Consider the following 26,944-nt stretch of genomic DNA (forward strand, 5'->3'; position numbering starts at 1 on the left):
ATTCCTAAATTCTTAACAGAACTTAAAAAACTCAATTTTTCTGCCTCCTAAAGTGACGCCATGATGAGAGGTGAAGAATGAACAAAACTCCCTAGCGTTTTTACTGAATCAATAATGCCATTTTTATGAGACCACATGTTTATTGCTTAAAGATCACTATTTAATTTTTGAATCATAGGTAATATGCAGTTTTTGTCAGCGTCAATGAGCAATTGGGTAATTATTCCGTTTTCCGTATCCAGATGCATTTCATTGTTACAAAGTAACAACCTAAATAATTTAATAAGTTAGATAGAATAATAATTCCTTATCATATTTAAAGTTTGATGAATTGCTTTTAACTATGTAATAATCAATTTGTTTAAAATTAAAAAAAAACTACTTGTAATTAACAAAGATATAATCTTTTGGCTTCAAGTAAAATTAGCCTACCTGTATTTGCATTATTAACTGGAAAAAAAAAATTAATATTTTCGATATCATCGTCCTATCCTTAACAGAATAACACAGATTGGAAGAAGTTAAATAGCAAACATGTATAAAAGTTATACCTAGTTAAAATAATCTCTTCGTTAAAGTAATAAATATATTTGAATTAATGAGTGCAAATAAAAGTAAATTTATCAATTAAATTGTAGATTTCATTTCACTCCTTAAAAATAGTGATAATTCAATAAAAATTATTCAATTTTATTCATAAAAGTATGCAATCATTTCATCAATGTTTTGTTATGACGTCACGTTAAACTATCGTCCGTAAACCAACTTTACATACAACCAATTTTTTTTTGTTATTACTGCGAACTATATAAATCTGTATTTGTTTACTTTTTCTTGAAATTTTTTTTAATTTTTTTAGTAGAATGACCATTTTTATATTTTGACGTGATAACGTCTTATAAATCGATGAACGCCGGCTGCACGCACGAAAAATGTCACGTTCCGCCTGAGCCGAGCGCGTGCAAGAACCGGCCAACCACCGTGCGAGAAAATTTTCTATAATATCAAACAGGTTAAGACGGGCTTTTTAACTAATTGTTCGTGATTATATTTAAACAAATTATTTAAATTAAATTTGCAAAAACTGTAAATAATATTTGAAAATTAAAAAGTACCTATTCAATTTTTCATCAATGTTTTCTTATGATGTTATCACGCAAAAGTATCGTCCGTAAACGACTTTACAGAGAACCCCCTTTTTCTTTTATTGTTTTAATGTTTTAATAGTCGGTGATTTTAAAAACCTATTATCAATTGTAAAACTGCATTGTGCTGATACGCAGCCCACATTAAGTTAAATATAATAAAATAGACTTTAAAAACTAAACATGATTAACTCTCGCCTCCCGTGCGCGTGTCTGCCATGAAGTATGCTCGATTGTTTCATTGTTTACGTGTTGAGAGAATCTACTTGTTCCTACTCCATGTGGGGCTACACACCTGTAATCCGAAAGCTGTGGGAAGTATTTTCATATCCATTATTAAGTGCATTGTATTAAACTTTTTATGATACGTCAGTAATTACTACGTATGAACCACTACGTAACTTTTTATTTTGGATTGTTAATTGCTATTGTTACGTTAAGCGATAATCTGAACCAATCCGACCAAGGCGCCGGTATGTGTAGGCCAGATCCTGTTTCTTCTGGGAGTTCCCCGTGCCTCCAAGGACTGAACCTGCGACACACGGCGGTATATTTGGGCCCCAATTTGGACTTTATGAACATTTTGAAATAGCAACTACCTTTATTGTAGGCCTAGGGGCATGCAGCAACTTATAGACACTACTATTCATTTTAAAGTGCTAGGACTTGTTTTTACACACACACAACCTACTAAAAATATTTTACCAAAAGTCTGCATTTTTTCAAAAAAAAAAATTTGTGCTGGTTTTCTTAATAAAAATGATTAAAATATCACAAACAAATCATTTATTACAGTTGTTATGTATTGTATTAATTTTTGAAATAGTATAAAAACACAAAGCGTTATAGTAGCTGCTTGGAAAAAGTTGTATATTGAAAGATATTTTGCTTTTCAAACATAAAAACTATTGGATTAGGATGCAAACATAACTAATCTATCAACTAGTTATAAACATAAATTTATAAAACTACTTTGTTTTTTAAATTGTTAATTAATAACAAAATAAGTAAACCTAATTAAAGATCGTCTGATCAGAAAAGTCTGTTAAAAAACATAAAAATTAAGATATCTTGACTGAACCAATAAAAAAAACTATTTACAGAAGTCACAGATATACACATCTCTGTCACCCCCAGCACAAAGGTTATGAGCCCACATTTCGCAAATCATACACTGTACCCACAGTTCACCGCTACAGTCTTTAGAAAAGAGCTGTTCACAGAAAAGACAGACTGCATCTTCATCGTCGGGGGCAAAATTTCCTACTTCAGCTTCCATGACAGATTCTCCTGAGTCGAAATCATCTTCTTGGTTTTCTTCATCTGATGATTCTACAAAACACAACCTCCTTTTTAACCCTTTTTTGCCTTTGGTTTTGTATTGACTGTTTCTTTTCCTGTGTTTTTCTTCTTTGTCGCGGCTTCATTAGCTGTTGTTAATTTTTCATTCCTTTTTTGCTCTGCTCCTTCTAATGCAAGTTTATAAGGTGATGATGTAATTATTGCACATTTCATAGGTTTCGGGCCTTTATTTGTCATTCTCTTTTTTGGTCTTGGAATAGGCAGGATGTCTTGAGGTGATACATGACCAGAACGCATCGAAGAAAAACACCCGGAAGGGCCAGCTTCTACCAAGTCGTTCGCAGATGGAGTTAGGTTCTTAGCAGCAGGCCCGGAAGTGGATGTAGCAATGGCAGCTGTAGAATATCTAGAAGTAGACTGTTGTGTTTTTTTGTGGAATGTTCGCCCTTTACACGCTTTAAGAACTTCAAGACTGATGTCCTCTGCATTAGCTTCTTCTGAAGGAGCGAAGTCAACATCACTGAAAAAGTGGCGATTGAAAGGGAAAATCCCGGTTACAGAAAACCCACTAGCAGCTATTTCACCTGTTTGACACTTGAGAAAAGCGTTCCCCAATAGCTCAGCAATGTCATATGGTCCTAGAGGTCTGTTGTTGTGTAACTGCCACTGCCTAATATTTTCACTGTAGTAGTACTTCAAAGGACCCATAAAGCGTCTGTAGAGAGGCTGTAACTTGTGTGTAGTGTGAGGAGGCAGGCTAACGATCGTTACGTGGTTTGCATGAGCTAGTTCAATGACATCTAGAATTAGCAAAATTGGTTCATCTGCCGTTGGTTTTGCTTTTGACAAAAAGTGGTCAAACCAATCAGTGAATAGGTTGGTTTGAATCCAACCTGAAGGATGACACCTTCCAATGGAGCTTGGCGGAGCACCTTTCATTAGTGTTTCTGTCATATTTTTCCTTGGAAAAAATTAGCATAGGTGGGATATGAAACCCAGAAGCATTCATGTTAAAAATGCAAGTTACTAGAGACCCTCATTCTGCAGCTGTTAGGGCTCCTACCTGCCTTTTGCCTCAGACCTACAACTTCAGATACCTTAATTTGCACAACACTAATGCCGGACTCATCTACGTTGAACACTCTGTCGGCACTGTAGTTGTTTATCTGGAATTCAGCTGCCAAGAGATTGTAAAAAGCGTTTACAGCTTCCCTGTTGAAGCCATTGGCCCTAGCGGAAGAAGTCGCTGAAGGTTTCAAAATATATATTGACTCTTTGTGGCGTGACATGAAATGGTCAAACCAGGCACGTCCTGCAGTTTCGCCATTCGTAAATGGGTGTGCAATGTTATTTCTGACGCACAGCTGATAGGCCATCCGGCGCACATCGTTTCTTGTAAGGCCGTGAAATATCGCCTCCATTATCAAAATATATGTTACTAGCTCCTTTTCAAGGGCTGGAGGGATTATTGTAGGCCGTCCTATTTTCATGTTCACTACTTCTTGAATAGGTTTCTCAACACGACATAGTCTTTGTAAATTAGATCGTGGCACGGAAAAAGTTTTTGGGGTTTTTTTGAAACACATTTTCTTTTCTTTAACTGCTGATGCGGCTTTCGACATGTCTTCTTTATTTCACGCCTGCCTTTTACCCTTTTTAGGGGGTACCAGGAGTTTTCGGGGCATCTGCAACATAAAACGTAACATAACGTTGTAGTGGTTGTAATATGGGCCCCTAAGATTATGGGGCCAATATAACCAGCACTGCAAGGGGCCCATATATCCACCTTAGCTATCTTGGAAAATAAAATTTTGCTACGAGTTTATTTACCAATGTTATGACAATACCTGATGTGATACGGAATCCTTAGAACATACTAAACACACACCTTGCCATGTATTTACCGAATACAACAAAGAAGTTACGAAGGCAATGATGTCAACACTTACCTTTCAAAGTTTTGCTCAGGAACAAAAATTTCACAGTCTCACGCAACACTAACCATGACAGGTACTACACTGGCGCGCTCGCCAGTGCTGTTTGGCTTCATGCTTTAGTAGTTCCAGCGTTCACCGCTAGAATTCGTGGCCTGTATGTCTAGATACAGTGGGGGCCCAAATAACAACCCCTGGCCCAAATATCCACCTTTGCCTCTAAGGGTGACCTTGATGTTATTGTTTAAACGTTCCACTAAATTCGGTCAGCGGTAGTACGGACTTGTGTTTATGTGTTTAATTCCCCACTATACACACATATTTTCAAACTTGTTGCTCACGAAATAGCTGGCATTATCTGATACTATCTGTTCCGGCCCGCCGAATATACTACATACTTTATCTGATAGTCTTAACCACTTTGGTTTTCATATCTTTCATGACTAACAAAAAACATAATTTTTCATAAAACCATGAACCACTATTAATAGGCAGTTATTACTGGCAGTAGATCTCTGTAGGGGCCCAAATACATCAATTAAAACCCTCTCCCATGGCCTAATGATAAGATTTGTGTGCCTGTTTAGCTAACTGGCATGCTTCGAATTCCCTTACCTTTTTTTTCAACCTCGGTTTTCATCCCTGGCCAAAAAAAATTTTTTTGTTAAATCTTATATGTCTTATCAATACCACCAATGCACTCCTAACACAGAATCTTGGCAGTATCTCAACACCATGGGTCTTATCATTTGGGAACAAAAATCCTACTTTTTCCATTCTTAACCAAATACAATATCCCTATCTTATTTTCATGCCTTTTTTTTTTCATCTCTACAGGATTATTAAAAATATCTTGAACTTCCATCATCGTTTTCCTGCCAGTCTTTCATATTTTGAAAAGCCTCGGGGTAATTTGCCAAGACATAACACCTTCTTCCCCAGTCTCACCCGTTCTCCCTCCTGCTCTCCACTTTCCTGACTCCTGACTATCGAACATACGACTGCTTTATGTAGAACCTAAATTTAGTGACCCGCATAACCCACCGGCCAATCTTACCAAGTTGGGGATGAAAAATAGCCATGTTAAGGCCTGATTTCCAGTCCGTAAGTCGAAGGTGTCAAATTCAATCAATTTCTCAAACCTTTCTACAGCAAATATAAATGGTGGTGCCTCCTTCTCGCATGTGCTATAGTTCTGTTCACTAATACTAAGCATCCTACTGGCATACCCCACAGTCTGGAGACCCTGAAGCAGAACAGCTCCTAAAGCTAGACTACTTGGATCACATTGGACAATAAATGGTTTGCTAAATTTGGTTAAGACCAACGCAGGGGTGTGCGTAATAGCTTCTTTTAACTGATTAAAAGTCTTCTTCTGATTATCTCCCCTAATAAAGTCTACTCCTTTCCTTTTCAGCAAACGATAGTCGAGTGCGAGCCTAAAATTCACCTGCGTCTTTCTTTCTTACTAAGAAAGCAGGGGCAGCGGAACAAAGGATTAGACTTTACTATAATACGTTCATCTTCCAAATTTTAAATTATTCCCCTAAAGCTTTCTTTGGTTTGGGGGGGGGGGGGGGAGGGGCATTGATATGGTACGCACTAAATAGGCTTGTAATCAGTTGTTCAATCCGATATTGCATCAGGTTACACTTTCCTCTCATAGGGGAGATACCATCTTCAAAATCAGCCACGATTCTCTCGAGCACGTTAGTTTTCTCTTCCCCCAAATATTCACTCACTGGTTCGATTCTGCCACATACAACTTTGATCCTTGTATTTTTATTGAACTTGAAACTTCACTTTCTCATTAGATAATCTTCATTCCCTTTATTAGTACAATCAATAACAGCATGTGTATTCCATTAAAAAAATCCATGCCTAAAATCATATCTTGAATCCACCCCTCATTTACCCACAATTTTCCAAGAAAATTTCCCAATTTTAAAATGCAACCTCACATTGACCTTTACTGTCTGTTTCTTCTCATCAGCTAGAAATACCTGAATGCAATCCCCAACTTGTATTAAATGTCGTTTTCCTCAAGCAACTTACTTAAATATAGAGGTGGGTTGTTACAGCAATTTTCGGTATCTGTTCCAACCTGATACTGATACAGTAATGTACCTAGTTACAAGTCTCTGATACTTCTGTATCAGACGGTCCCAGGATTCAACAAAGCTCCGCGTACGCAGACCGTGCGACCGGAAGGAGAATCTGATACATTATTTATCACGCCCGGTAATTCTCTACCTCTGTTACTCTCATGCTCGCCTGATACAGCCAGTATCAATCAGTTCAACATTCACTGCAGTTCGTCCTGGCCGTGTATCACCATGTACATTGTTGCGGGCTGTCATGCTTTGTAGTTTATAGTGAAATAAGGAATGGATAAGTGCACGAAAAAGACTTCATTTGTGTGGAATTTTTTTACGGAAAATAATGAGTTTGCTAATTGTAATTTGTGTAAACAAAAACTGAGTTATAAATCATCATCGACTAATCTGAAGAAACATTTTAAACGTAAACATTGATATAGTATGCTCACTAATGTACGTATCTGTTTTTTTTTATTTTTAATTTTTGATAAAATCGTAATCTTTTAATGTATGAAAACACTAGTTACTAATTGTTTTCGGAAAAAAAAGTCCTAATGTTGATTACATCTGTTATTAGTGTCAACTGAGAATTTATTTGCATTTTCATAGCTGTTAGGTGCACAAATATAAATATTATATCTTGTATTAACGTACTTTTTAATATTAAAATTTCATTAGTTTTATTATTGAACGAGTCTGTGCACGCACTGCGCTCTGAGCGTACTTTGATGTGGGACAATAACCAAACGACTCGTAACAGTCGTAACAATTTCGCTTTGCGCCTCTCCTTCAACGCCTTCCCCTGCGCTTCCTCCCCTACATTATTTCCCTTCTTTATCCCTTATTCGTCGTTCCTGCTCCCTCCCCTTTCACAAGCTCCGCCCAAGTGACCGTCATCTGTGATCGGGTTCTGCGCACATTGGCCGTGGTGTTGTTCCAGGCGAATTCTGAACTGATACTAAAGTACCTGATACTTTTCAAGTGTACTCGTTTGCCGTTCCTGATACAGGCGCGTATCAGTGCAAAAGTATCATGTTGATACTTTTCGACCCACCTCTTCTTAAATAATTCTGCCTGATAAACTACTAGCACCGGTGTCCACTAAGGCTGCTACTTTCTTGCCATACATTTCCCCTCCCACACGGACTACTAGCCTCACGCAACACCGCTTAATGATGTTTATTTCCGAAAATAAATTTATTTTAACTGTCCTCAAACCCAGTGGCGGACCTAGACTGTGCGGGGCCCTGGACAATTTATTTCAGCGGGGCCCTTGTATCTCGATGAGGAAGGGGGGGTCTTATCAGACTGGAGTATGGAATACCACTGGAGAAAGGTGGATTTGTGGTCACTCTCCCGGAAAGTTAGAAAATTAAACTTTTGAGCCTACATTGAACCTAAATTTTGACGATGGTAAGAAATTTTCTTTCGTGCAAATTGTAATTGGGTTAGTTTTATTAATGCATACAATTTAATTCTGGTGAAATCTGGTCATTTTATAAGTCTATAAAAGCTGTCAATATTTTTAAAAGTGAAATCATAATAAAAATATAAAAAATCAAAAGCAAAAACAAAAAAAAACAATATTTCCTTTTTTTTTCATTTACACACATACGATATTTTTTTCACATAAAATAAAATTATACAAAGAAGAAAATTAAAAATACGAAAATAAATTTGGATTGTTTTTGTACAAATACTCAAATATATGCCACATGTAAATGAGGGTTAATTTATATAGCTGTTTAGGCTATTATTTAAATTAGTCGTAAAATTAATTTGGTACAAAAATCACATGGGTAATTTTTTTTTCCCCTCACTTATGAAAATAAATGGTTTTAAGGAAAAAAAAACCCCAACAACAACATTTCAAGGCAAAATATTACAGTTCAACTGTTCCTTATCTCCAGTAATTTTATCAGTCTTTAAATATTTTGTTAAAGAATCGCTTAATTTTTTTTTTTCAAGTTCTTTGCGTTTTTCAATTTTTTTCCGTTTGGAACTGCCAGAATCATATTTCCTACCAAAGTCACGATCACGAGAGGTCATTGTAAATTAATCTGACTGAAACTAACAAATAAAAATTTCAGTCTTGATTATGAAACTGTCTAATAAAAATAAATATCCTTATTAATAAATATCATTGAAAGTAGTTACAACAAAATAACAGGACGAACGAATAGAGATTCAACATGTGTACTGCACGATACATGACTTAATATTTCCACTGATCTGGCGACACTGCAGTAACAACATCGGTCTGTAACGCGTACGTTCACACCCCCTCCACTTTTGAATATCGTAAAAGGGAAGGGAAGCCTAATTATCAGTCGCTGACTAAAGTCACGTAAATTTAGAAGGTTGAGAGGAAGTTTAGGGTTTACATAGCGACCTATACTTTCAATTCCTTTGATAACTGGCAGAAGTAATATAAACATAAAACAAAAAAAGCACAACTGTATGTACTTTTCACCGCCCTTCCCCAGAGATATATTAGAGGAAAACGACACTCAGAGCAAAGCCTTGTTGTCGCGGTATCTATGATAACTGTAACCTGAAGCAAACACTAATCAGCATCGCCAGCTGGCAAGTGTCAGATAATGTGATCCACATATTGCCAACCCGATTATCTGACACTCGTCCCCTGCATGTTGCGGGTAATACATATAAAAGAGGTTGTAATAGACATTAGGGGTGTACTCCTTACATGGCAGGTGTTAGGGTGAGGGCAGGCGTGGGGCCCCACTAGGGGCGGGGCCCTGGGCGATTGCCCGGGTCGCCCGGCCCTGGATCCGCCCCTGCTCAAACCTACAACTCCTACTCGCATGCCCGCGTTTTCCACAAAACCCACAAACAAGCATTTCCTTTATTAGTATTTTGCAAACTCTTTTCACTCGACCAACCTCCTGGCAGTGGTAACAACACACTTCCCTGCCGTGTGTCCTTTTTCACCACAATTATAACATGTGCCATTAAGACCTTTGAAATTATTATTTTTAAGCTTTTATTTAGATTCAACTTCAACCCCACGCCCCTCGAGATTTTCCACAGCTAATTCACTAACATGATTACGTAAATTTTTAGTTCTTTTTGTCTGAAAACTGCGGCTTCCAAAATTACCTTTATTACCATTTTCACATTGCGTGGCATAATGTCTTACCTCTCCACGTGCAAAATAAGTGATACCTTTTGTTTCTCTTCTCAATTGTCTGTCACATTTATTTTTCAAATGTCCGTTATCAACACAGTTCTTACGCCGCGATACAACTACCTCCCCCCCTAAACATGGTTGATTGTTCTGGCGCTCTGGAGACGCGGGCTAGGCCTGATTGCCCGCGCATTCCCGTCACACCTCTCAACTACAGACTCATGATGTTCGTCGCCAAATGTCGGTTACATATTCAACTATTCTCTGGAACCTATTTGTTCGTTCCCTACGTAATTGTTCTTTAATTCTACTTGTGCACAAAATTTCCCATAGAATTTCCTTCGTTTCCTGCCGTTCCAACGTGATCTAATAATTAAAAAGATTTTAATTTTTTTTTCTAAAATAATAAGTCGTATGCACATCACTTGAAAAAAAATGAAATTGTCTTAGTATGAAAAAAAATCAGTGAATTTAAGACTTCACGAGATTGAATTTGAAACTCTGGTTTTATATAAAATTAAAATGATAAAAGGGAATTTGGGTTTGCTTTAATGTAGTTTGTTTGATATATTCATAATATTACATTAATAAGACGGCTAATTCACAATAATAATAATAATATATCTTGCTTCAACGCAAGAGTTCACAATGCTACTGATTCACCTTTTTATGATATGTTAATTGATTATTAAATTATAATCCCACTTAGAGAAATTGTATATAACCAATATTTTACTAAGCGAGACAAAGAAACAAGCATTGTTTAAGAAAGTATAAGTGCTATTAATAATAATAATAATGAACTTAAATCCTAAACAAAAGAAACCATCTCGTATTTTCATTCAGGCTAACAGGTGTGTAGTTAAGTTCCCATGAAGTGTTCGTTTATTCATCAATTATAATATATAACATTCATTTACTAATATGATATAGGTTAATTTTTCTTGTTCAAGTTACTTGTGATCGTGAAATTTATTCTTTTTATGAGTAAAACATACAGGCTACAGTATGTCACAAAGTCTACCCAGTATGAAATAACCAAACCAATGGTTGGGTGTCGATTATTTGGGGGAGGGGGGGTAAGAGGTATATCCTCCCCTGGAATTAAGAAGCCCAAAATTGTGACTGTGAAATGGTATTGATAAACGTAAACATCAAAACTTTGTTTCGTGGATTTTGACGTGACAACGTCTAATAAATCGATGAACGCCGGCTGCACGCACGAAAAAATGTCCCCTTACGCACATTGTCCCCTTACGCACATTGTCCCGTTGCGCACATTGTCCCGTTGCGCACATTGTCCCGTTGCGCACATTGTCCCGTTACGCTCATTGTCCCGTTACGCTCATTGTACGCTTGCGCCGCATCTATCTCTCTTCCACTCGATTGGAACAACCATCGATTTTACTTTTTCGAGGCACATTAAACTTGAAACACTCCCATTCGTTTCCTACTTTTCCTATCATCGTCCTAGCCTTAAAAGAATAACACAGATTGGAAGAAGTTAAATAGCAAACATGTATAAAAGTTACAGTTAAAATACATAATCTCTTCGTTAAAGTGATAAACATATTTGAATTAATGAGTGCAAATAAAAGTAAATTTATCAATAAATTGTAGATTTCATTTCACTCCTTCTTTGTATCCATACGAAATAGTGATAATTCAATAAAAATGATTCAATTTTATTCATAAAAGTATGCAATCATTTCATCAATGTTTTGTTATGACGTCACGTTAAACTAACGTCCGTAAACCGACTTTACAGACAACCAATTTTTTTTTTGTTTTGTAAATTATACAGTTTTCCGCTTATTGCGTTCACACAGCCAACATAAGGGCAGTGGCAACCTCCAGAGATGCTTGTCGGTCAGAACCCCGCAGCTGCGCTCTGCGATCCTTCAGATGTGAGTCCCTGCCTGGCAGTCAGATACACCAATACAATTATTAATACCATTTTCCTAGCAATATTTGTATTATCAATAATCTGTAACTAAAAAAAAAGTTGAAGTTGGGTGTGTGACGACATTTGAACCACTTCATCGCCTCAGCCTGAAACCGCGCGTTATCGAGACTACAGAAGTTATGGCGAAGATCATGTGCTATCCGAATGTAATGTAGTGTTTTTTCTTACTATTCTTAATGGATTCTGTAGATTTAATTTTTCTGATGTTGTTATATACATAATAAACCATCATTAAACTCATTGTCTTCCACAGCCATTGAACTCGCTCTGTAATCGATATGTAAACAAACATGTCTGTTCAGCACTTGAAAATGTAACCACCCTTCATAAACAAACACTGAACTCATTTAAAACACACATCAAATTGCTTCAGCACTTCATACAGGTTTTATATAAGTTTTAAAATACTAGATTCCCGAGAATCTGCTATTATCTATCTACACCTTGATCAGAACAAGCGGTTGCTTGAGACACGTCTGCAGTGTCTTGGCAAAGACGGTCTTGTTCGTGACTGCAAGCTGGTCTGGGCGACTGGTGTGTTCTCCAGCAGCGACTGTGAGGCATGGGAGTGCCCGCTCAGTCTTCACTTCCCTTCAATCTCAGACTACCTCTATGGCCCACAAACATTCTAATAAGAATTTCTTGTTGAAGGTATTGCTCAAGACATAAATATGAATACTTCCCTAAGACAAAACTGTATATGGTAATTAATTTTTAATTTTTTGTTTAAAAGGAAATTTGGAATGAGAATTTTGGAAATATATTTCCTTGTATTTCATCGAGAGCATCACCTGATAATATCACATTATTCCTTCAAAGGAATCTTAACAGAAATGAGCTATTTTGTTGAAACTGTTTTGTTTCTTCATAATTTTTAATACATTGTTTAATATCAAATTTTGGTGTTCTGTTCGACCATAGGACATAAATAATGGATTTCCTTGTGTATATAGTAACTGCTACAAATACCTTCTCCCGTTAATAATTGGTATTTATAATTGATATGTTTCCCCCTTGAGAATGTGTACGAGTGTAAGAATACCATCAAAGTACACTATAGCCCCAGAAGGAACTAGTAGAGTTGATGGTGTGGCAGGTGGCGACGCCGGGCAGTGCGGCAGTCCCCTGGTGGTGGCGCTGGTGGGCCTGCCTGCCAGGGGCTACAAGCTGGCTCGGTGCATGTGTTGTGAGCTGTGTGACATGGCAGGTGGCGACGCCAGGCAGTGCGGCAGTCCCCTGGTGGTGGCGCTGGTGGGCCTGCCTGCCAGGGGCTACAAGCTGGCTCGGTGCATGTGTTGTGAGCTGTGTGACATGGCAGGTGGCGACGCCAGGCAGTGCGGCAGTCCCCTGGTGGTGGCGCTGGTGGGCCTGCCTGCCAGGGGCTACAAGCTGGCTCGGTGCATGTGTTGTGAGCTGTGTGACATGGCAGGTGGCGACGCCAGGCAGTGCGGCAGTCCCCTGGTGGTGGCGCTGGTGGGCCTGCCTGCCAGGGGCAACAAGCTGGCTCGGTGCATGTGTTGTGAGCTGTGTGACATGGCAGGTGGCGACGCCAGGCAGTGCGGCAGTCCCCTGGTGGTGGCGCTGGTGGGCCTGCCTGCCAGGGGCTACAAGCTGGCTCGGTGCATGTGTTGTGAGCTGTGTGACATGGCAGGTGGCGACGCCAGGCAGTGCGGCAGTCCCCTGGTGGTGGCGCTGGTGGGCCTGCCTGCCAGGGGCTACAAGCTGGCTCGGTGCATGTGTTGTGAGCTGTGTGACATGGCAGGTGGCGACGCCAGGCAGTGCGGCAGTCCCCTGGTGGTGGCGCTGGTGGGCCTGCCGGCCAGGGGCAACAAGCTGGCTCGGTGCATGTGTTGTGAGCTGTGTGACGTGGCAGGTGGCGACGCCAGGCAGTGCGGCAGTCCCCTGGTGGTGGCGCTGGTGGGCCTGCCGGCCAGGGGCAACAAGCTGGCTCGGTGCATGTGTTGTGAGCTGTGTGACATGGCAGGTGGCGACGCCAGGCAGTGCGGCAGTCCCCTGGTGGTGGCGCTGGTGGGCCTGCCTGCCAGGGGCTACAAGCTGGCTCGGTGCATGTGTTGTGAGCTGTGTGACATGGCAGGTGGCGACGCCAGGCAGTGCGGCAGTCCCCTGGTGGTGGCGCTGGTGGGCCTGCCTGCCAGGGGCAACAAGCTGGCTCGGTGCATGTGTTGTGAGCTGTGTGACATGGCAGGTGGCGACGCCAGGCAGTGCGGCAGTCCCCTGGTGGTGGCGCTGGTGGGCCTGCCTGCCAGGGGCTACAAGCTGGCTCGGTGCATGTGTTGTGAGCTGTGTGACATGGCAGGTGGCGACGCCAGGCAGTGCGGCAGTCCCCTGGTGGTGGCGCTGGTGGGCCTGCCTGCCAGGGGCAACAAGCTGGCTCGGTGCATGTGTTGTGAGCTGTGTGACGTGGCAGGTGGTGACGCCAGGCAGTGCGGCAGTCCCCTGGTGGTGGCGCTGGTGGGCCTGCCTGCCAGGGGCTACAAGCTGGCTCGGTGCATGTGTTGTGAGCTGTGTGACGTGGCAGGTGGTGACGCCAGGCAGTGCGGCAGTCCCCTGGTGGTGGCGCTGGTGGGCCTGCCTGCCAGGGGCTACAAGCTGGCTCGGTGCATGTGTTGTGAGCTGTGTGACGTGGCAGGTGGTGACGCCAGGCAGTGCGGCAGTCCCCTGGTGGTGGCGCTGGTGGGCCTGCCTGCCAGGGGCTACAAGCTGGCTCGGTGCATGTGTTGTGAGCTGTGTGACGTGGCAGGTGGTGACGCCAGGCAGTGCGGCAGTCCCCTGGTGGTGGCGCTGGTGGGCCTGCCTGCCAGGGGCTACAAGCTGGCTCGGTGCATGTGTTGTGAGCTGTGTGACATGGCAGGTGGTGACGCCAGGCAGTGCGGCAGTCCCCTGGTGGTGGCGCTGGTGGGCCTGCCGGCCAGGGGCAAGACTGTGACGGGCAACAAGCTGGCTCGCTACCTCAGCTTCTGCGGCCACCCCGCCAGAGGTGGGTCTGCCCTAGCACTGCCGACCTGCTGCTGCTAGCTGGTCAAACAACCAGTTATTCATTCAATCAAGTTTTGCATTGATCAATATTTTTTTCCTACATAATTGGGGTTAGTCCCGTGATTTCATAATGTTCTTGTATCTTATCGATAAAATCAATTACAAGCATTTAGACCCACGGAACATGTTTTATGCTTGGCGGATGTAACGTCATACTAGCTGGCGATATATATATATATATATATATATATATATGCATATATATATATATGCAATGGTATTAGTGGTGGGAGGTCAATCTGCAGGCGGCTTCCATGGAGAAAGGATCTGTCATTTTTCGTCCTCACCGGGTACTAACCGAGGTCTCCATGATGTAAGTGCGTTTTTAAAATGATAATTATTAAAAAATATTAGTTAAATTTTTTTATGAATTTTAAATCTTTTCCCATTAAAATCTGACAATAATTACGGAATTTTAAGATGGCGGTCGTGACGCCATAATCCAAGATAGCGAAGTGTTTTTATATTAATTTTTCTATAAATTTTAAAATTTTCCCCGATTTTCTAGAATAAAGAATACGGATTTACAAGATGGCAGTCGTAACAAATAGTGCAACGATCTAGAATTCAAGATGGTGACCGTAATGAAACTCGCAACGATGTCTTACACATCCAAGATGGCGGGCGTAACTACAGATGCAACGTTTCTAGACTCCAAGATGGTGACCATAACTAAATGTGCAATGGTGTTTTTTAAAATAATATTTTATTAAAAATTTGATAAATAAAATTTTTTCATGATTTTTGGAATATTTTCCTATTTACTAGCGTAAAAAATACGAATTTTCGAGATGGCGGACGTAACGATAATTGTAGAAGTTAGGTCAAAATTCAAGATGGCGGGTATGACATAAGAAATTTTTATTATTTTTTAGTTTTTCATTAATAAATTACATGTTTACTCTCACCGGATATCGAACGGAGGACCAAGATCGATTAAGTAACTAAAAAATTGAAATAATTTTTTTAAAAAAATATATTTTGGAATTTTTTGGTTACAATCATAGAATTTGATTTTTATGGTCAAGGTCATCCATAATGGCCGACAGAGGCTTAGTGTACTTTTCGTTGTGGATTATACCTCTTTGGGGAATTTTGGTTCTTTTTAAAGCAAAAAGCTTTTAAGGTTTTTCAAATTTCGAACTTTTGAATTTTTGAGGAAAAAACTGTAAATTTTCCCTCAAAACGCGAATTTTTCCCTCAAAGCGGGAATTTTTCCCTCGAAATAGGGATTTTTTTTTATAGTCATTTTGAGGAATTTTGAGCCAAATATGGCTGACGTGACTTCACAATCCAAGATGGCGGTTGGGCCCACTGGATCCAAGCCTTGAAGCCTGGCGCTGGACATACTTTTCTACACTACTTATATATATGTGTGTGTGTGTGTGTGTGTGTATTTATATATATATATAATCTACCCCCTTCTCCCATCTCCGACCTGTTGTAAACATGATACACCGCTGGGCGACAAGAGATTCTAGGAAAAGTCTCCACCTGCTAGCAAAACTGAACCACTTGAGCACTCAACCATACAGCTAGTGCTATCTATTAAGGATGTAGGGAACTACGCATGTTGTTTTCTTTCCTTTTCGCCCTCGGCAGAAACTCCGGATCTTGGCCAAGCATTTTTAGTGAACCAGTCACTCTCACAATTTTACTCTTGTTTAATGTACACAACATAACCACAATTTTAAAATTGTCAATTACTGGTAAACTACTTGTAGTGTCAGAATAAGTGGAAAATATGTCAGGAAATAAAAAATTAAAAAATAAACATTCTGGAATTTGTATTATAAATATTGTGGAATGGTGTTTCTCCTTTAGAATTATTGCGTCTTTTTTTTTGTAACTTAATTGTCTGCTACAATTCATTTGGGTTACTTACATAAGCTTATATGTTTAATCTTGGTGAGTTTTGTAAATGGATAATAAACTATAATTACATATCACATTTTATATTATCCTACATGAAAAAAAATGTTCAAACTTTGTTAACTCATTTGTCTGTTGAATACTTGCAGTTTATAAACAGAACTTTGATTAATTTGTGACGTGATAACGTCTTATAAATCGATGAACATCGGCTGCACGCACGAAAAAGCATGACTCATTATCACGTTCCGCCTGAGCCGAGCGTGCGAGAACCGGCCAACCACTGTGCGAGAAAATCTTCTATAATATCAAACGGGTTAAGGCGGGCTTTTTAAAAGCAGCAATTTAAAAAAATTTGATTTATTAGTCATTTCGTCATTTCAAATTAACAATTTATTGACAGTGATTTGATATCAGTTAATTTCTATAACTAATTGTTCGTGGTTATATTTAAACAAATTATTTAAATTAAATTTGCGAAAACTTTAAATAATATTTGAAAATTAAAAAGTATGCAATATTATGACGTTATCACGTAAAATGATCGTCCGTAAAGCAACTTGGCAGACAGTAACCTTGTTAAAAGTGAACTAGCGTAACAGTGCAAGGGGGGTAAACTGTAATGGGTTGAGGAGAACCCGTGAGAGTGAGCAGTGAGGAGATGTGATTAGAGCCTGAGAGGCCGTGGTTGTGCAGCCTTCGTGGTGAGCCAGTACCGCCGCCGGCTGGTGGAGCGCTACGACAGCCACGACATGTTCCGCGCTGACAACGAGGAGGCCATGGAGATCCGGCGCCGCAGCTCCCGGGCCGGCCTGGAGGACGCGGTCGAGTGGCTGCACAAGGGCGCGGGCAGCGTGGCGGTGAGTGCACTCCCAGGGCACTCACTGAGCACTCACTGAGCACTCCGCAGGGCACGCCTCTTAGCCATGGCTCTAGATCCATGCGTGAGTGGCAGCAGTTTGGAAGCCTTCTGGTCTAGTTACCATGGCAACTCGCATGTCATCTCGTCAACAACCATCACAGACTAGTGGTTTATAAACACACACTGCAGCAGCATTTATAGTTTTGAAATAGCGCAAATGTGTAAAATATGTTCACTACATAAACAGACCTCTTGAAATATTCTTAGCTATGTTTCTGTATTTACTTCTTGAGATTGCTTTTATTTCATTCATCTACATCTTGTGATTGCTTTTATTTCAATCATCTACATAATGTTGACACTATTCTATTCTCACATCTAATAATTTCAAAGTGCTTAGTATATATGTTAAGTGTAATCCCACATAAGATTAATTGTTGGTGGTTTTTTATTTTTTATTTTAAGTTTCAATGAATTGGTACTAATTTTAACATATTCGCTAATGTATTTTTGTCATAGTTTAAACTTATAAGTTTTAATAGCAGATGAAAATAATTATCAGGTTATTTCTCTTAAACACACAACATTATTCCTTAACTGTTTTTTAAAGAATTGTCAACAAAATAAGTTCAATTACCTCTCCTTATCACAGGAGTTATTAAATGGAAATAAGAGTATTTCTGCATTCTGTAATGTATTTATATTAATAAAGGAATTCACATCAAGTAGACGTTCAAAATTAATCTTTTTTCAAATATTCCATATGAAACATGATGTTTTAGGGTAAATGTACTAAGTACCGCCATGTGCGAAATAGTCAAAAAATTAAGATAAATATTATTTAGGTTAGCCATTATAATGTTAAAAATTACATGCATATTAAATGCATATTATTAATGTATTTAACTTGACCCAACAAACTTTTCACTTAAGTTATTCTATTAGCCTTATTTCCCAGAAGCAGCTGCTCTACAAAATTACCATATTGTGAATGTGGTACAATTTAGCTTTATATTTATTGTGAACAGAACTGAAAAAAAAAAAAAAAATTTTTTTTTGTTTAAATCAGGTTTTTTTTATTCAAACCAGCTTTTTTTTATTACATTTAGGATCTCAGCATGTTCAAATGAAAGCCGTACAACATCCCGCTATCTGCCACTCATGTTGAACTGAACTCCAGCAAATATGCTGACTTAACCACAGAGAGGGTATTTCCCCACAGGAGGAGTATTCTCTGTATAATGGGCGTTTCCCACGAATAGGGATTTACAGTAGTCGGGGATTTCCCTCAGAATAGGATTTTTTTTTAATAAATTTAATTATTTCTTCTTTTTTTTACTCTCTGTCTACATTCACTAATTAATTTAATTTTACGAGAGTATTTAGCTTGTTCAATTTACAATTTATCAAGATAATTTATATAAGATCTTGATTAGTATATAATTTTTTCCTGTAAATTGCAAGAAACTTTAATGAGCTAACTTTTGTTGCAGATGTTTAATTAAAAAAAATTAAAATATGTTCTATTTAAAAATATATTATTTAAAATAAAATCCCATCAGTTCACATTGGAATACTCTGTTCATAAGTACAGCATTGTAAATATTTATTCCTAGTGATTTTCTTAATATAAGTTAATTGAGTCTTGGAAATATGTTCTGTATTAACTGTGTAGGCTTCTGTTCGTTTTACAAATAAACTTGACTATTTTAAGCTGGACTCCCAATCATCCGTTTCATCCGTCCGTCAATCACGTGACCTGCAGCCAATCAGATGGCCCGAAAAATTCCATCCGTCTGTCCGTCAAAACCTTGCCAAGCTTTAGCTTTTGACGGACCAACGGATGGTCCACCGCCTTGTTAAGTCGATCGTCTTCAATACGACTTCCCGAAAACAGTGTTCAATTTTTTTAATTTGCAATATATAGAAGGCTGTGTCGTATTGACCGATTATTATTGTCATAATAACGGTAAAGATTGCTTATGATAAATGAGATTTTCGGAAGAAATGCTGATAAATAACGTCCAGGAAAGGGAGCATTTGTATAATATATATAGCAAAGACTATCGGGATAAGCAACTGAGGGTAAAAGCCTGGATAGAAATAGCTTCTTTCTGTTTCCTTTAACGCAGTAATAAAATAAGCATAATTTTAATTATTACTGGCATGACTAATGTTATTTTTAAGATGGCACCCTTTTAATCCACTTGTGAAAGCACGGATCCCGCCTGTCAACTTAAACTCACATTCATAAAAACAAAAATTAATTATCCCAAGTAAATTATTTTCACCAAAAGTTTACCTACAATTGAGAAAGTATGTGGCGGAAAGTTGTAGTACTGATATTTTAGAATAGTGACGGACGGACGGATGGCTGAGAGTCGGTAATAATTGCCGAGAGAAATAACGGACCGAAATTGACGGACGGACGGACGGACGGGTGACAGACGGATGAAACGGATGATTGGGAGTCCAGCTTTATTGTAAAAAAAATTTACAAATGGTGTTGTATGCTTCACATTTTTCACATGATTTGTTGCAAGGATGATTTTGACCACCAAAATCCATAGAATTGGTTATAGGAAGAAAAATATATATATATTTAATGACAAATTATTTTGAATAATTTAGTTACTCTTGTATGATGAAGTTTAGATGTTATAAAAATTTAAGACTGGAAATAAAAAAGGCTGTAAGTGCCTGTTTTGTGAAATGTTATATTTTCAGCAGAAAATGATATTTGTTCCAAGGCCAGTAACATGATATAAGACTGAAAGAGCCGTGAGGAGTGGTTGGTTAGTGGTAACACCACCAGTGTTTGCTCGCTGTATCTCCTGGCAGTATTTCCTAAAAGTGCCATTCCTGTAACAAACTGATCAGAGGTTATGCCTTCAGTTTTGTTTACTTACACTTTTGGACATCAGGGCGGGTCTATACCTTTTTATTATTATGTCTTTTAAGAGGAAGCGTGGGGAAGGGAGTGTGGTGGAAATTAGGAAGAAAATGAGAACAATTGGGCAAGAATATGTAACGGCTATAATGAAGACAATAGCAACCAAGCAGCCTCCATCGTAGTTTAATTGTGACTTTGTTACTGATGATAGAATCTATGTAATAAATGAGATTAACGTACGTTTCATATGTTTATTTCATAGATAAGTTAATTGCATATACCTAGATTAATTTCAGTTTTAAATTAGTTTCTCACTTCAAGATTGATTGCAAGGGTCATTACCAGTATGAGGAAATGGATCACAGCCAACAGATAAAGGTATTTACTGAATATTACAAATTGAAAGACTGTGCTTCCAAAGCAATGTGTTTTTGGGACCATTGCACGCAACTGAAATCTCTTGTCAGCACGTATAGTACCAACATCCTGATCAAAGCAGAAGACAATGTTCGTTTGCATACACATTACCTACTGCAGAAGGAAATGCAGTTCGTGTCTGCTAAAAAACATTCAGCAATGTGATCGCGCTATGTGCAAAGAGGTTACAGGTTCTGAATAGCAAGAAAAATAAGGGTGAAAGTGTTGCTAATTAATATAGAGGTAATAAAACTTTTTAAAGAAAATATTCGGAAGAATGTGAAAAATAAGTATCTATTGTTGATCACACAAACCTGATTCCTAAGGATATCGGCCACTACTCTCGTAATGATTTCTAAGAAATACCTGAGCTCTGATTTGAACTACCACAGGTTATTTCTGGCATATAAGGAACTGCATCCCATCACTAATGTTTCTTACAAATACTATACAAATGAACTTATTAAGCATATCCCACATCTTTGTTCCGGTGCACCGTGATCAGACACTTGCCCTGCCTGTGAGCTACTTAGTGCAAGACCTAGTGGAGCCGTCGAACACAATTCTGAAACCGAAGTTGGAACTGCACCATGGAACAAGTGAGAAGGCACTAACTGTGTGAAAGATCACCAGATGTCTCATTTTACCAAACCGCAATGTTACAACGTGTTCAATGGACTTGCAGCAAGTTATTTTTATTCCTTTTCTGAAACATTCCCAAAAGTTTTATTTAAGACAGCTGTCGAACATCAATTTTGCGATTCACGTTGAGGATAATGATGTGGGTTTCATGCAATTTGGCATGAGAGGTTCGCCGGCCGTGAAGTAAATTAAACCACCTCCCGTGTCCTAAAAACACAGATTTCGTAAATTTGCAATAAATATATGATTGTGGAGCGACAACTGCTGTGGAAAAAAAAATGATCATGGATTTATCTAGTGACATAAGGATATTTTAAGAACATCAATCGCAAGTTCCTCATGTCGGGTGACTAATTATTGAGCTGCAACAGTGATTCTTGGTTGATTGAAAAGTGTAAAAAAATTCGGCAAATGTATGTTGCAAAGAGATTTGGTTGAGATGATTAGTCATTCCAGGCCTGCACACCTTATCAAGTCACAGTTATGAACAGCGTGGATTTCTATCACTTTATAACATCTGAATTAACACTACCAAACTTAAAATAAGATATCTACAGTGTGATGGACTCAGGAGACTGCTGACTACTGGCACTAGTATAAACAAAAACCACATTGAACAGTTTGGAATCGTGGCAGACTTTTAAGGTCCTGAAGAAGGGAGAAACTGTCGACAAAATAAAATCTGTAATGTTACCACATCTGGAACCAACTAGTTTTATTCCTGAAGAAAAGAAGATAGACCTCAAGCAAATGCTTCCATACTTGATTCAGATGAACAGCGCACCTTTATTCCAACATCATCAGGGTATGAAATGTTTAGTTAGCTTCAGATATTATTTTGACAACGGCACATACCACCGTATTGAAGAAAACGACATGTTTAATTTTTATATTTTCAATTTTTCTGATGTTCTATATATTTTTCTAATTTTTATATTTCTTCTTTTTCAATTTTAAACCATACTTTGATTTCCATGTACATTAACTACCAATTGTAATACTAACATGCTTTTTTTTGAAAAAAAATCTGTAATCTGTAAGTTTTAAATTTATTTTTCTCACGGTGTTCATTTTAGCCCTACAGTTTTTTAATTTCCAAACTTCAATTTAATATATTAAAATATTTGTACAATAACATGTAGAAATACGTCTTAGAACACGTGTGAAACACATTAAATCTAGAACACAGACATAGTGATTTTGTAAGAAATAGGAATGTCTTATAAATTTTAATAGAAAACGATTCTGCAGGAAATAAATTCAAATATTAATAAAACTCTTAAAAAAAATCTCATGTCTCTTATGATGCGATGTTGCCATATGATAGCCGAATATAGGCTTCATAAGAGGTGTATAATCACATTTCACTGCAAGTCTTTTTAACTATGGTTTCTTATTGCTATGACGGAGAAAAATGAGATCTGTATTCAACAAACTTGTCACTTCATTCAGAGACCTGTTATGATATCTTATCTTTCTTATCAATGAACGCCACATATTATTTTCAACACTGTGTAATAGATTAAACACTCATTAACACAACACTATAAAGTGGCTAAAAATTCAGAACTTATTTTTAAGAAATATATTTTACTTTATTGAACGATGGTCATTTTGTATAAATATTGTCTGATGTTCAATTATTTTTTTGTTCAAACTATTTTCTGTGCTATTCTTGATACTTGGCTGCAACATAAAAATGCATTTCCCTTTGGTCTCTGGAGAATTCCATTAGTTGTTAAGGTAGTAGTGTAAGGGTGCAGTGCATTAGGATCGGAGCAATTTTAGTAAATGCCCGGCTGTCGTGGTCTTGAGGATGTCCATAGTTGTAGGTCGTGGTGTGAGGGAGCAGTGAACTGTAGTTGGATCACATCTGGGTAAACACATGGATGCCTCTGCTGCAGTATGTTTCCCCTTGTCAATTAGCATTACTATTAGCTGTACTATGTGTCGGTGCATGGTCTATCATTGGCTGGTGCTCTGTGGCGTGCGCTGAATGAGTTTGCGCTGGTCTCTCGAGAATTCAAGTAGTGGTGGGGAGTGGTATGCGCGTTCAGTGGTTCTGCTTTTCACCTGGCAGATGTGGTTTTGCCAATGCTGAAAATATTCAACTTTGATATTTGTTTCATTCTCAAAAAAATAATAATTTTTGTAATGATATGTTATACGAAATTAAAATCTTGGTGAAGTTGTTTGACAATTTTGTGTGATCTGTTTGGTAATAACTTAACATAGATCTTTTATTGATTTATATTTATATGTAATATTTTATAATATTTTTTTATACAAAACAATTGTGTGATTTGTTACTTAAAGTTAATGTTTTTTAAGAACAAATAATATAAAAATGTTTTTTACCAAGATATATTTTATAAAGGAAAATTTGTAGAAATAAATGAATGTTACATTTTTATGAGCTAAACATAAAGAAAAACAAATAATTACTTGCATAAGCATATCATGGACATGGCATGGATTAAGACTTCATTTCCATATATGAACAGATTACACTTATTATCTTTGCACATTAGTTAAAATGCTTTTGAAAATATTTTGACGTTGAACACAAATGTATACAGGTAGGCTTGATGGTAATTGTTGAATACTATTACTTGTATTCAGTACCTATCACAGTTCATCAAACTGTTAAAAAATGTTATGAGTTTTGATGTCGCAGGGCTTGCACCAAGGCACCAACGCATGATTATTGGGCACACGGACCCGGCAGAGACTCCCTGACAGGGTCGTACGTCGCCCATGTGTGGACGAGACTCTGGACTCCCCAGTCCTTCCAGACCTGGTCCGCTCCCCGCGCACGGAGAGCCCGTCCTGTTGGCTCTTGGAGGCTTCCCACCATCCTCGTGCCAGTAGTTGCCTACACATGCATCTCTTACGCATCTTGCTAGAATTCTGTAAAACGCCTCGTGGCACGAATTTGCAGTTTTTCACCTTCATGGCCAACAAGTTACTCGTGCATTAATTTCCAAGTCTCATAAGAGGTTTAAAATATAAAATGTTAGTTGAGCATTCTGCCTCGATGATAAATAAGAAAGCAGTTTAGAACATAAAATAAAACAGAAGTGAATGGTCGGTGACAGCAAGCGATGTGGCTCCCGGGGTGCAGATGCGGTGCTACCTTGGATGGTGATAGCTCCACTGTATTTAAAAAGCTACTGTTTGAAATTTTGGATGGCCGCTCAGGGGTGTGTTCTGAAATAAGTCCGCCTGGAGACGAAGGAATTATAACAAGTTATTTAGTAAACGACCAATGAGCGTAACCAAAAAGAACATAACCCTTGTAACAAAATAAGGCAAATAGCAGTGTTGCTAGATGTATTGATGCGGACGTGCCACTGCTCCTAACTGCACTCTTGCACCCTCCTCTGGGTGCGTGCTGTTCAAACACCTGCACGTCACGATGCTTGCACGGGTAGAGCAGGGAGGGAGGTGCCATAGCCTTGGATGGTGTCAGTTCGTTTATTTTGGTTAGATTATTATTATCCAGCGATGGTTATTTTCAGAACGAGAGTTCTCTCTCTCATATTTCATTCGGGAGTGGGCCTGACTCCATCGAGGGTAACGGGAAGGGTCTCTGTGGAGGTGTCGGAGCTGTTGCCAGTTCTAATATCCGAGACATGACCCAACAAGCTCACAGCAAAGGTGCTTAGATGCGAATATATAGCCTCTCCGCACCAATGGCAATCCTCTGCCTCCTTGTGGCACCGATGGGTGGTTGTGAAACCAGCAAGAGGACTCTGGCGGGCATAACTCCGCTCAGGTATCGACTACCTGGCCGAGACCATAGATGGTGAATGGGCAGAATCTGCGGACAACAGCAGATGCGCTTGAAACCTCTCTGGGGGGTTCGACCGCCGAGCCCTGGTGGTTAGGCCCAAAACGGCCAGTCTTTGTATAGAGACATTGCCTAACGGAATAGCCTCTTGTCTGCCGTGGTGGGTTTGGGGCACAACCGGGCCATATGGCTGTAAATCCGTAGATGAGCGCGTGGAGGAGGGGGTCGTGCAGTCCCTAGATTCCCCCCAGAGGCCATCCAGTAGCCTGAATCTGCACCGGTGATCAGCCGCAACAGGTCCAGAGGTCACAGGGAGACAGTAGAGAGAGTGAGGCATGCGCTCCCCCAGGTCCTCTCGTGGCTGACCACCACGTCAGGCAGCACTATCGAAACTGGTAGTAGTACGGGGTGGTCCCTCTTGTCCCTGTGAAGGTTTTCTCTACGGCCCTGGACCACGATTGGTGTGGGCTTTGTACTTGGCAGTGGTGCCCTGATCGCTTAGGGCAAGCTTGGAGTTGGGGTTCCCTAGCCTGGTTTAAAGCTGACGCAGTGAGCGGCGAAACAGCTCCGGTTACTAGCCTGGTAAGCTAGGAGAGGTTGGATAGGCACTGGTATTCTGGGTGTTTTGGTGAGTCCCAGAATGAAGTGGGAGATTGACATGAGGCACCAGTAGTGCTGACAGTCTATCTGGTTAGCCAGTTTCTGATTGCGTGTACGGCGTTACCCACGCCCAAGGGGGCAGAGGGCTTGCAAAAGCGCTGGGTTATCAAATAAATTCCCCCTGATTTGTTGGTTATAATTACTTCAAATCAAGTACATCAAAAATAAAAGGACATAAGAGACCCCGGAAGACCTTAAATAGTATGAAAGATTATGAACCAAACTAGAATATCTAATTTTATGTAAAAGTAAAACATGGGAATACAAAATACTGGAATAAATATCATACTTATAGCCATTATATTGAATTTTGATGAATTTGCAAGGCACGAAAACATTTATATTTCATTTATAATGAATATACCTTTGATAATATACACCATAAATGGTCGGAATTAAGCAACTATGTATTATTCTGATTTCACACAAAAACATGCAGAATAAGACAATTTACATTCAGTATTGGTTGCTACATTTTGCAGTAAATTTGTGCCTTCTATTTCAGAGTTCTGTCTAAAGAGTCTTCTTTTTACTCCAACCTAAAGAAACAACATTTATACCTCGTTTAGGGTAAAATTTCAATCCGGATTGAACCTGGAGTGGAGTGAGGAATCTAGATTGAAATTTTACTTAAAACACTTTGTTGTGGACTGAAGTTGGAGTGAAGTGAGATAATCTACTCCACTTGTTGAGGTGGACTGGACTGAAGAATCCAGATTGAGATTTTACTTTAAACACGGACTGGAGTGAAAAGAAAACATGCACGAGCAAGCCGCCGCCATATTGCATTGTTTGTTATTGGTCTCGTTGCATTTCAGGCATAATTTGTGAAAATGCCAAAAAAAAAGAGCTGAGGAATGTGTGGACAGAGATGGAAGTAGAGTTATTGTTGGACGTAATGATTGAAAAACATATTTTAAGATTGCTCGACGGAAAAAAGTATAAGAAAGGTGAAATATTTGAGTTGGTGAAGGCAGAAATGGACAGTGCGGGGTTCAACAGAACAACAGAACAGATAATAATTAAATGGAAAGGATTGAAGGCAAGTTTTTTTCAGTCCAACTTCGATCTTGTTTGCATTTCAATCTGGATTGTGATATTTACCATAAACACATTTCGTCAGTCTATGTTCGTTACACATTCACTCAGAGTTC

The 26,944-nt window shown here is 39.0% G+C and overlaps 1 protein-coding gene across 1 annotated transcript in view; it reads left to right on the plus strand.

Moving 5' to 3' along the window:
* LOC134542617 (GMP synthase [glutamine-hydrolyzing]) overlaps positions 1-26,944 on the plus strand; it is a 417,842-nt gene that overhangs the window by 1,626 nt on the left and 389,272 nt on the right. The window contains exons 2-3 of the mRNA XM_063387016.1: positions 14,467-14,592; positions 17,220-17,377. Coding sequence (XP_063243086.1) covers positions 14,467-14,592; positions 17,220-17,377 — 284 coding nt within the window. The remainder of the gene's footprint in view (positions 1-14,466; positions 14,593-17,219; positions 17,378-26,944) is intronic.

Source organism: Bacillus rossius, assembly GCF_032445375.1.
Source record: "Bacillus rossius redtenbacheri isolate Brsri chromosome 9 unlocalized genomic scaffold, Brsri_v3 Brsri_v3_scf9_1, whole genome shotgun sequence".
In the NCBI taxonomy this organism is placed as follows: domain Eukaryota; kingdom Metazoa; phylum Arthropoda; class Insecta; order Phasmatodea; family Bacillidae; genus Bacillus; species Bacillus rossius.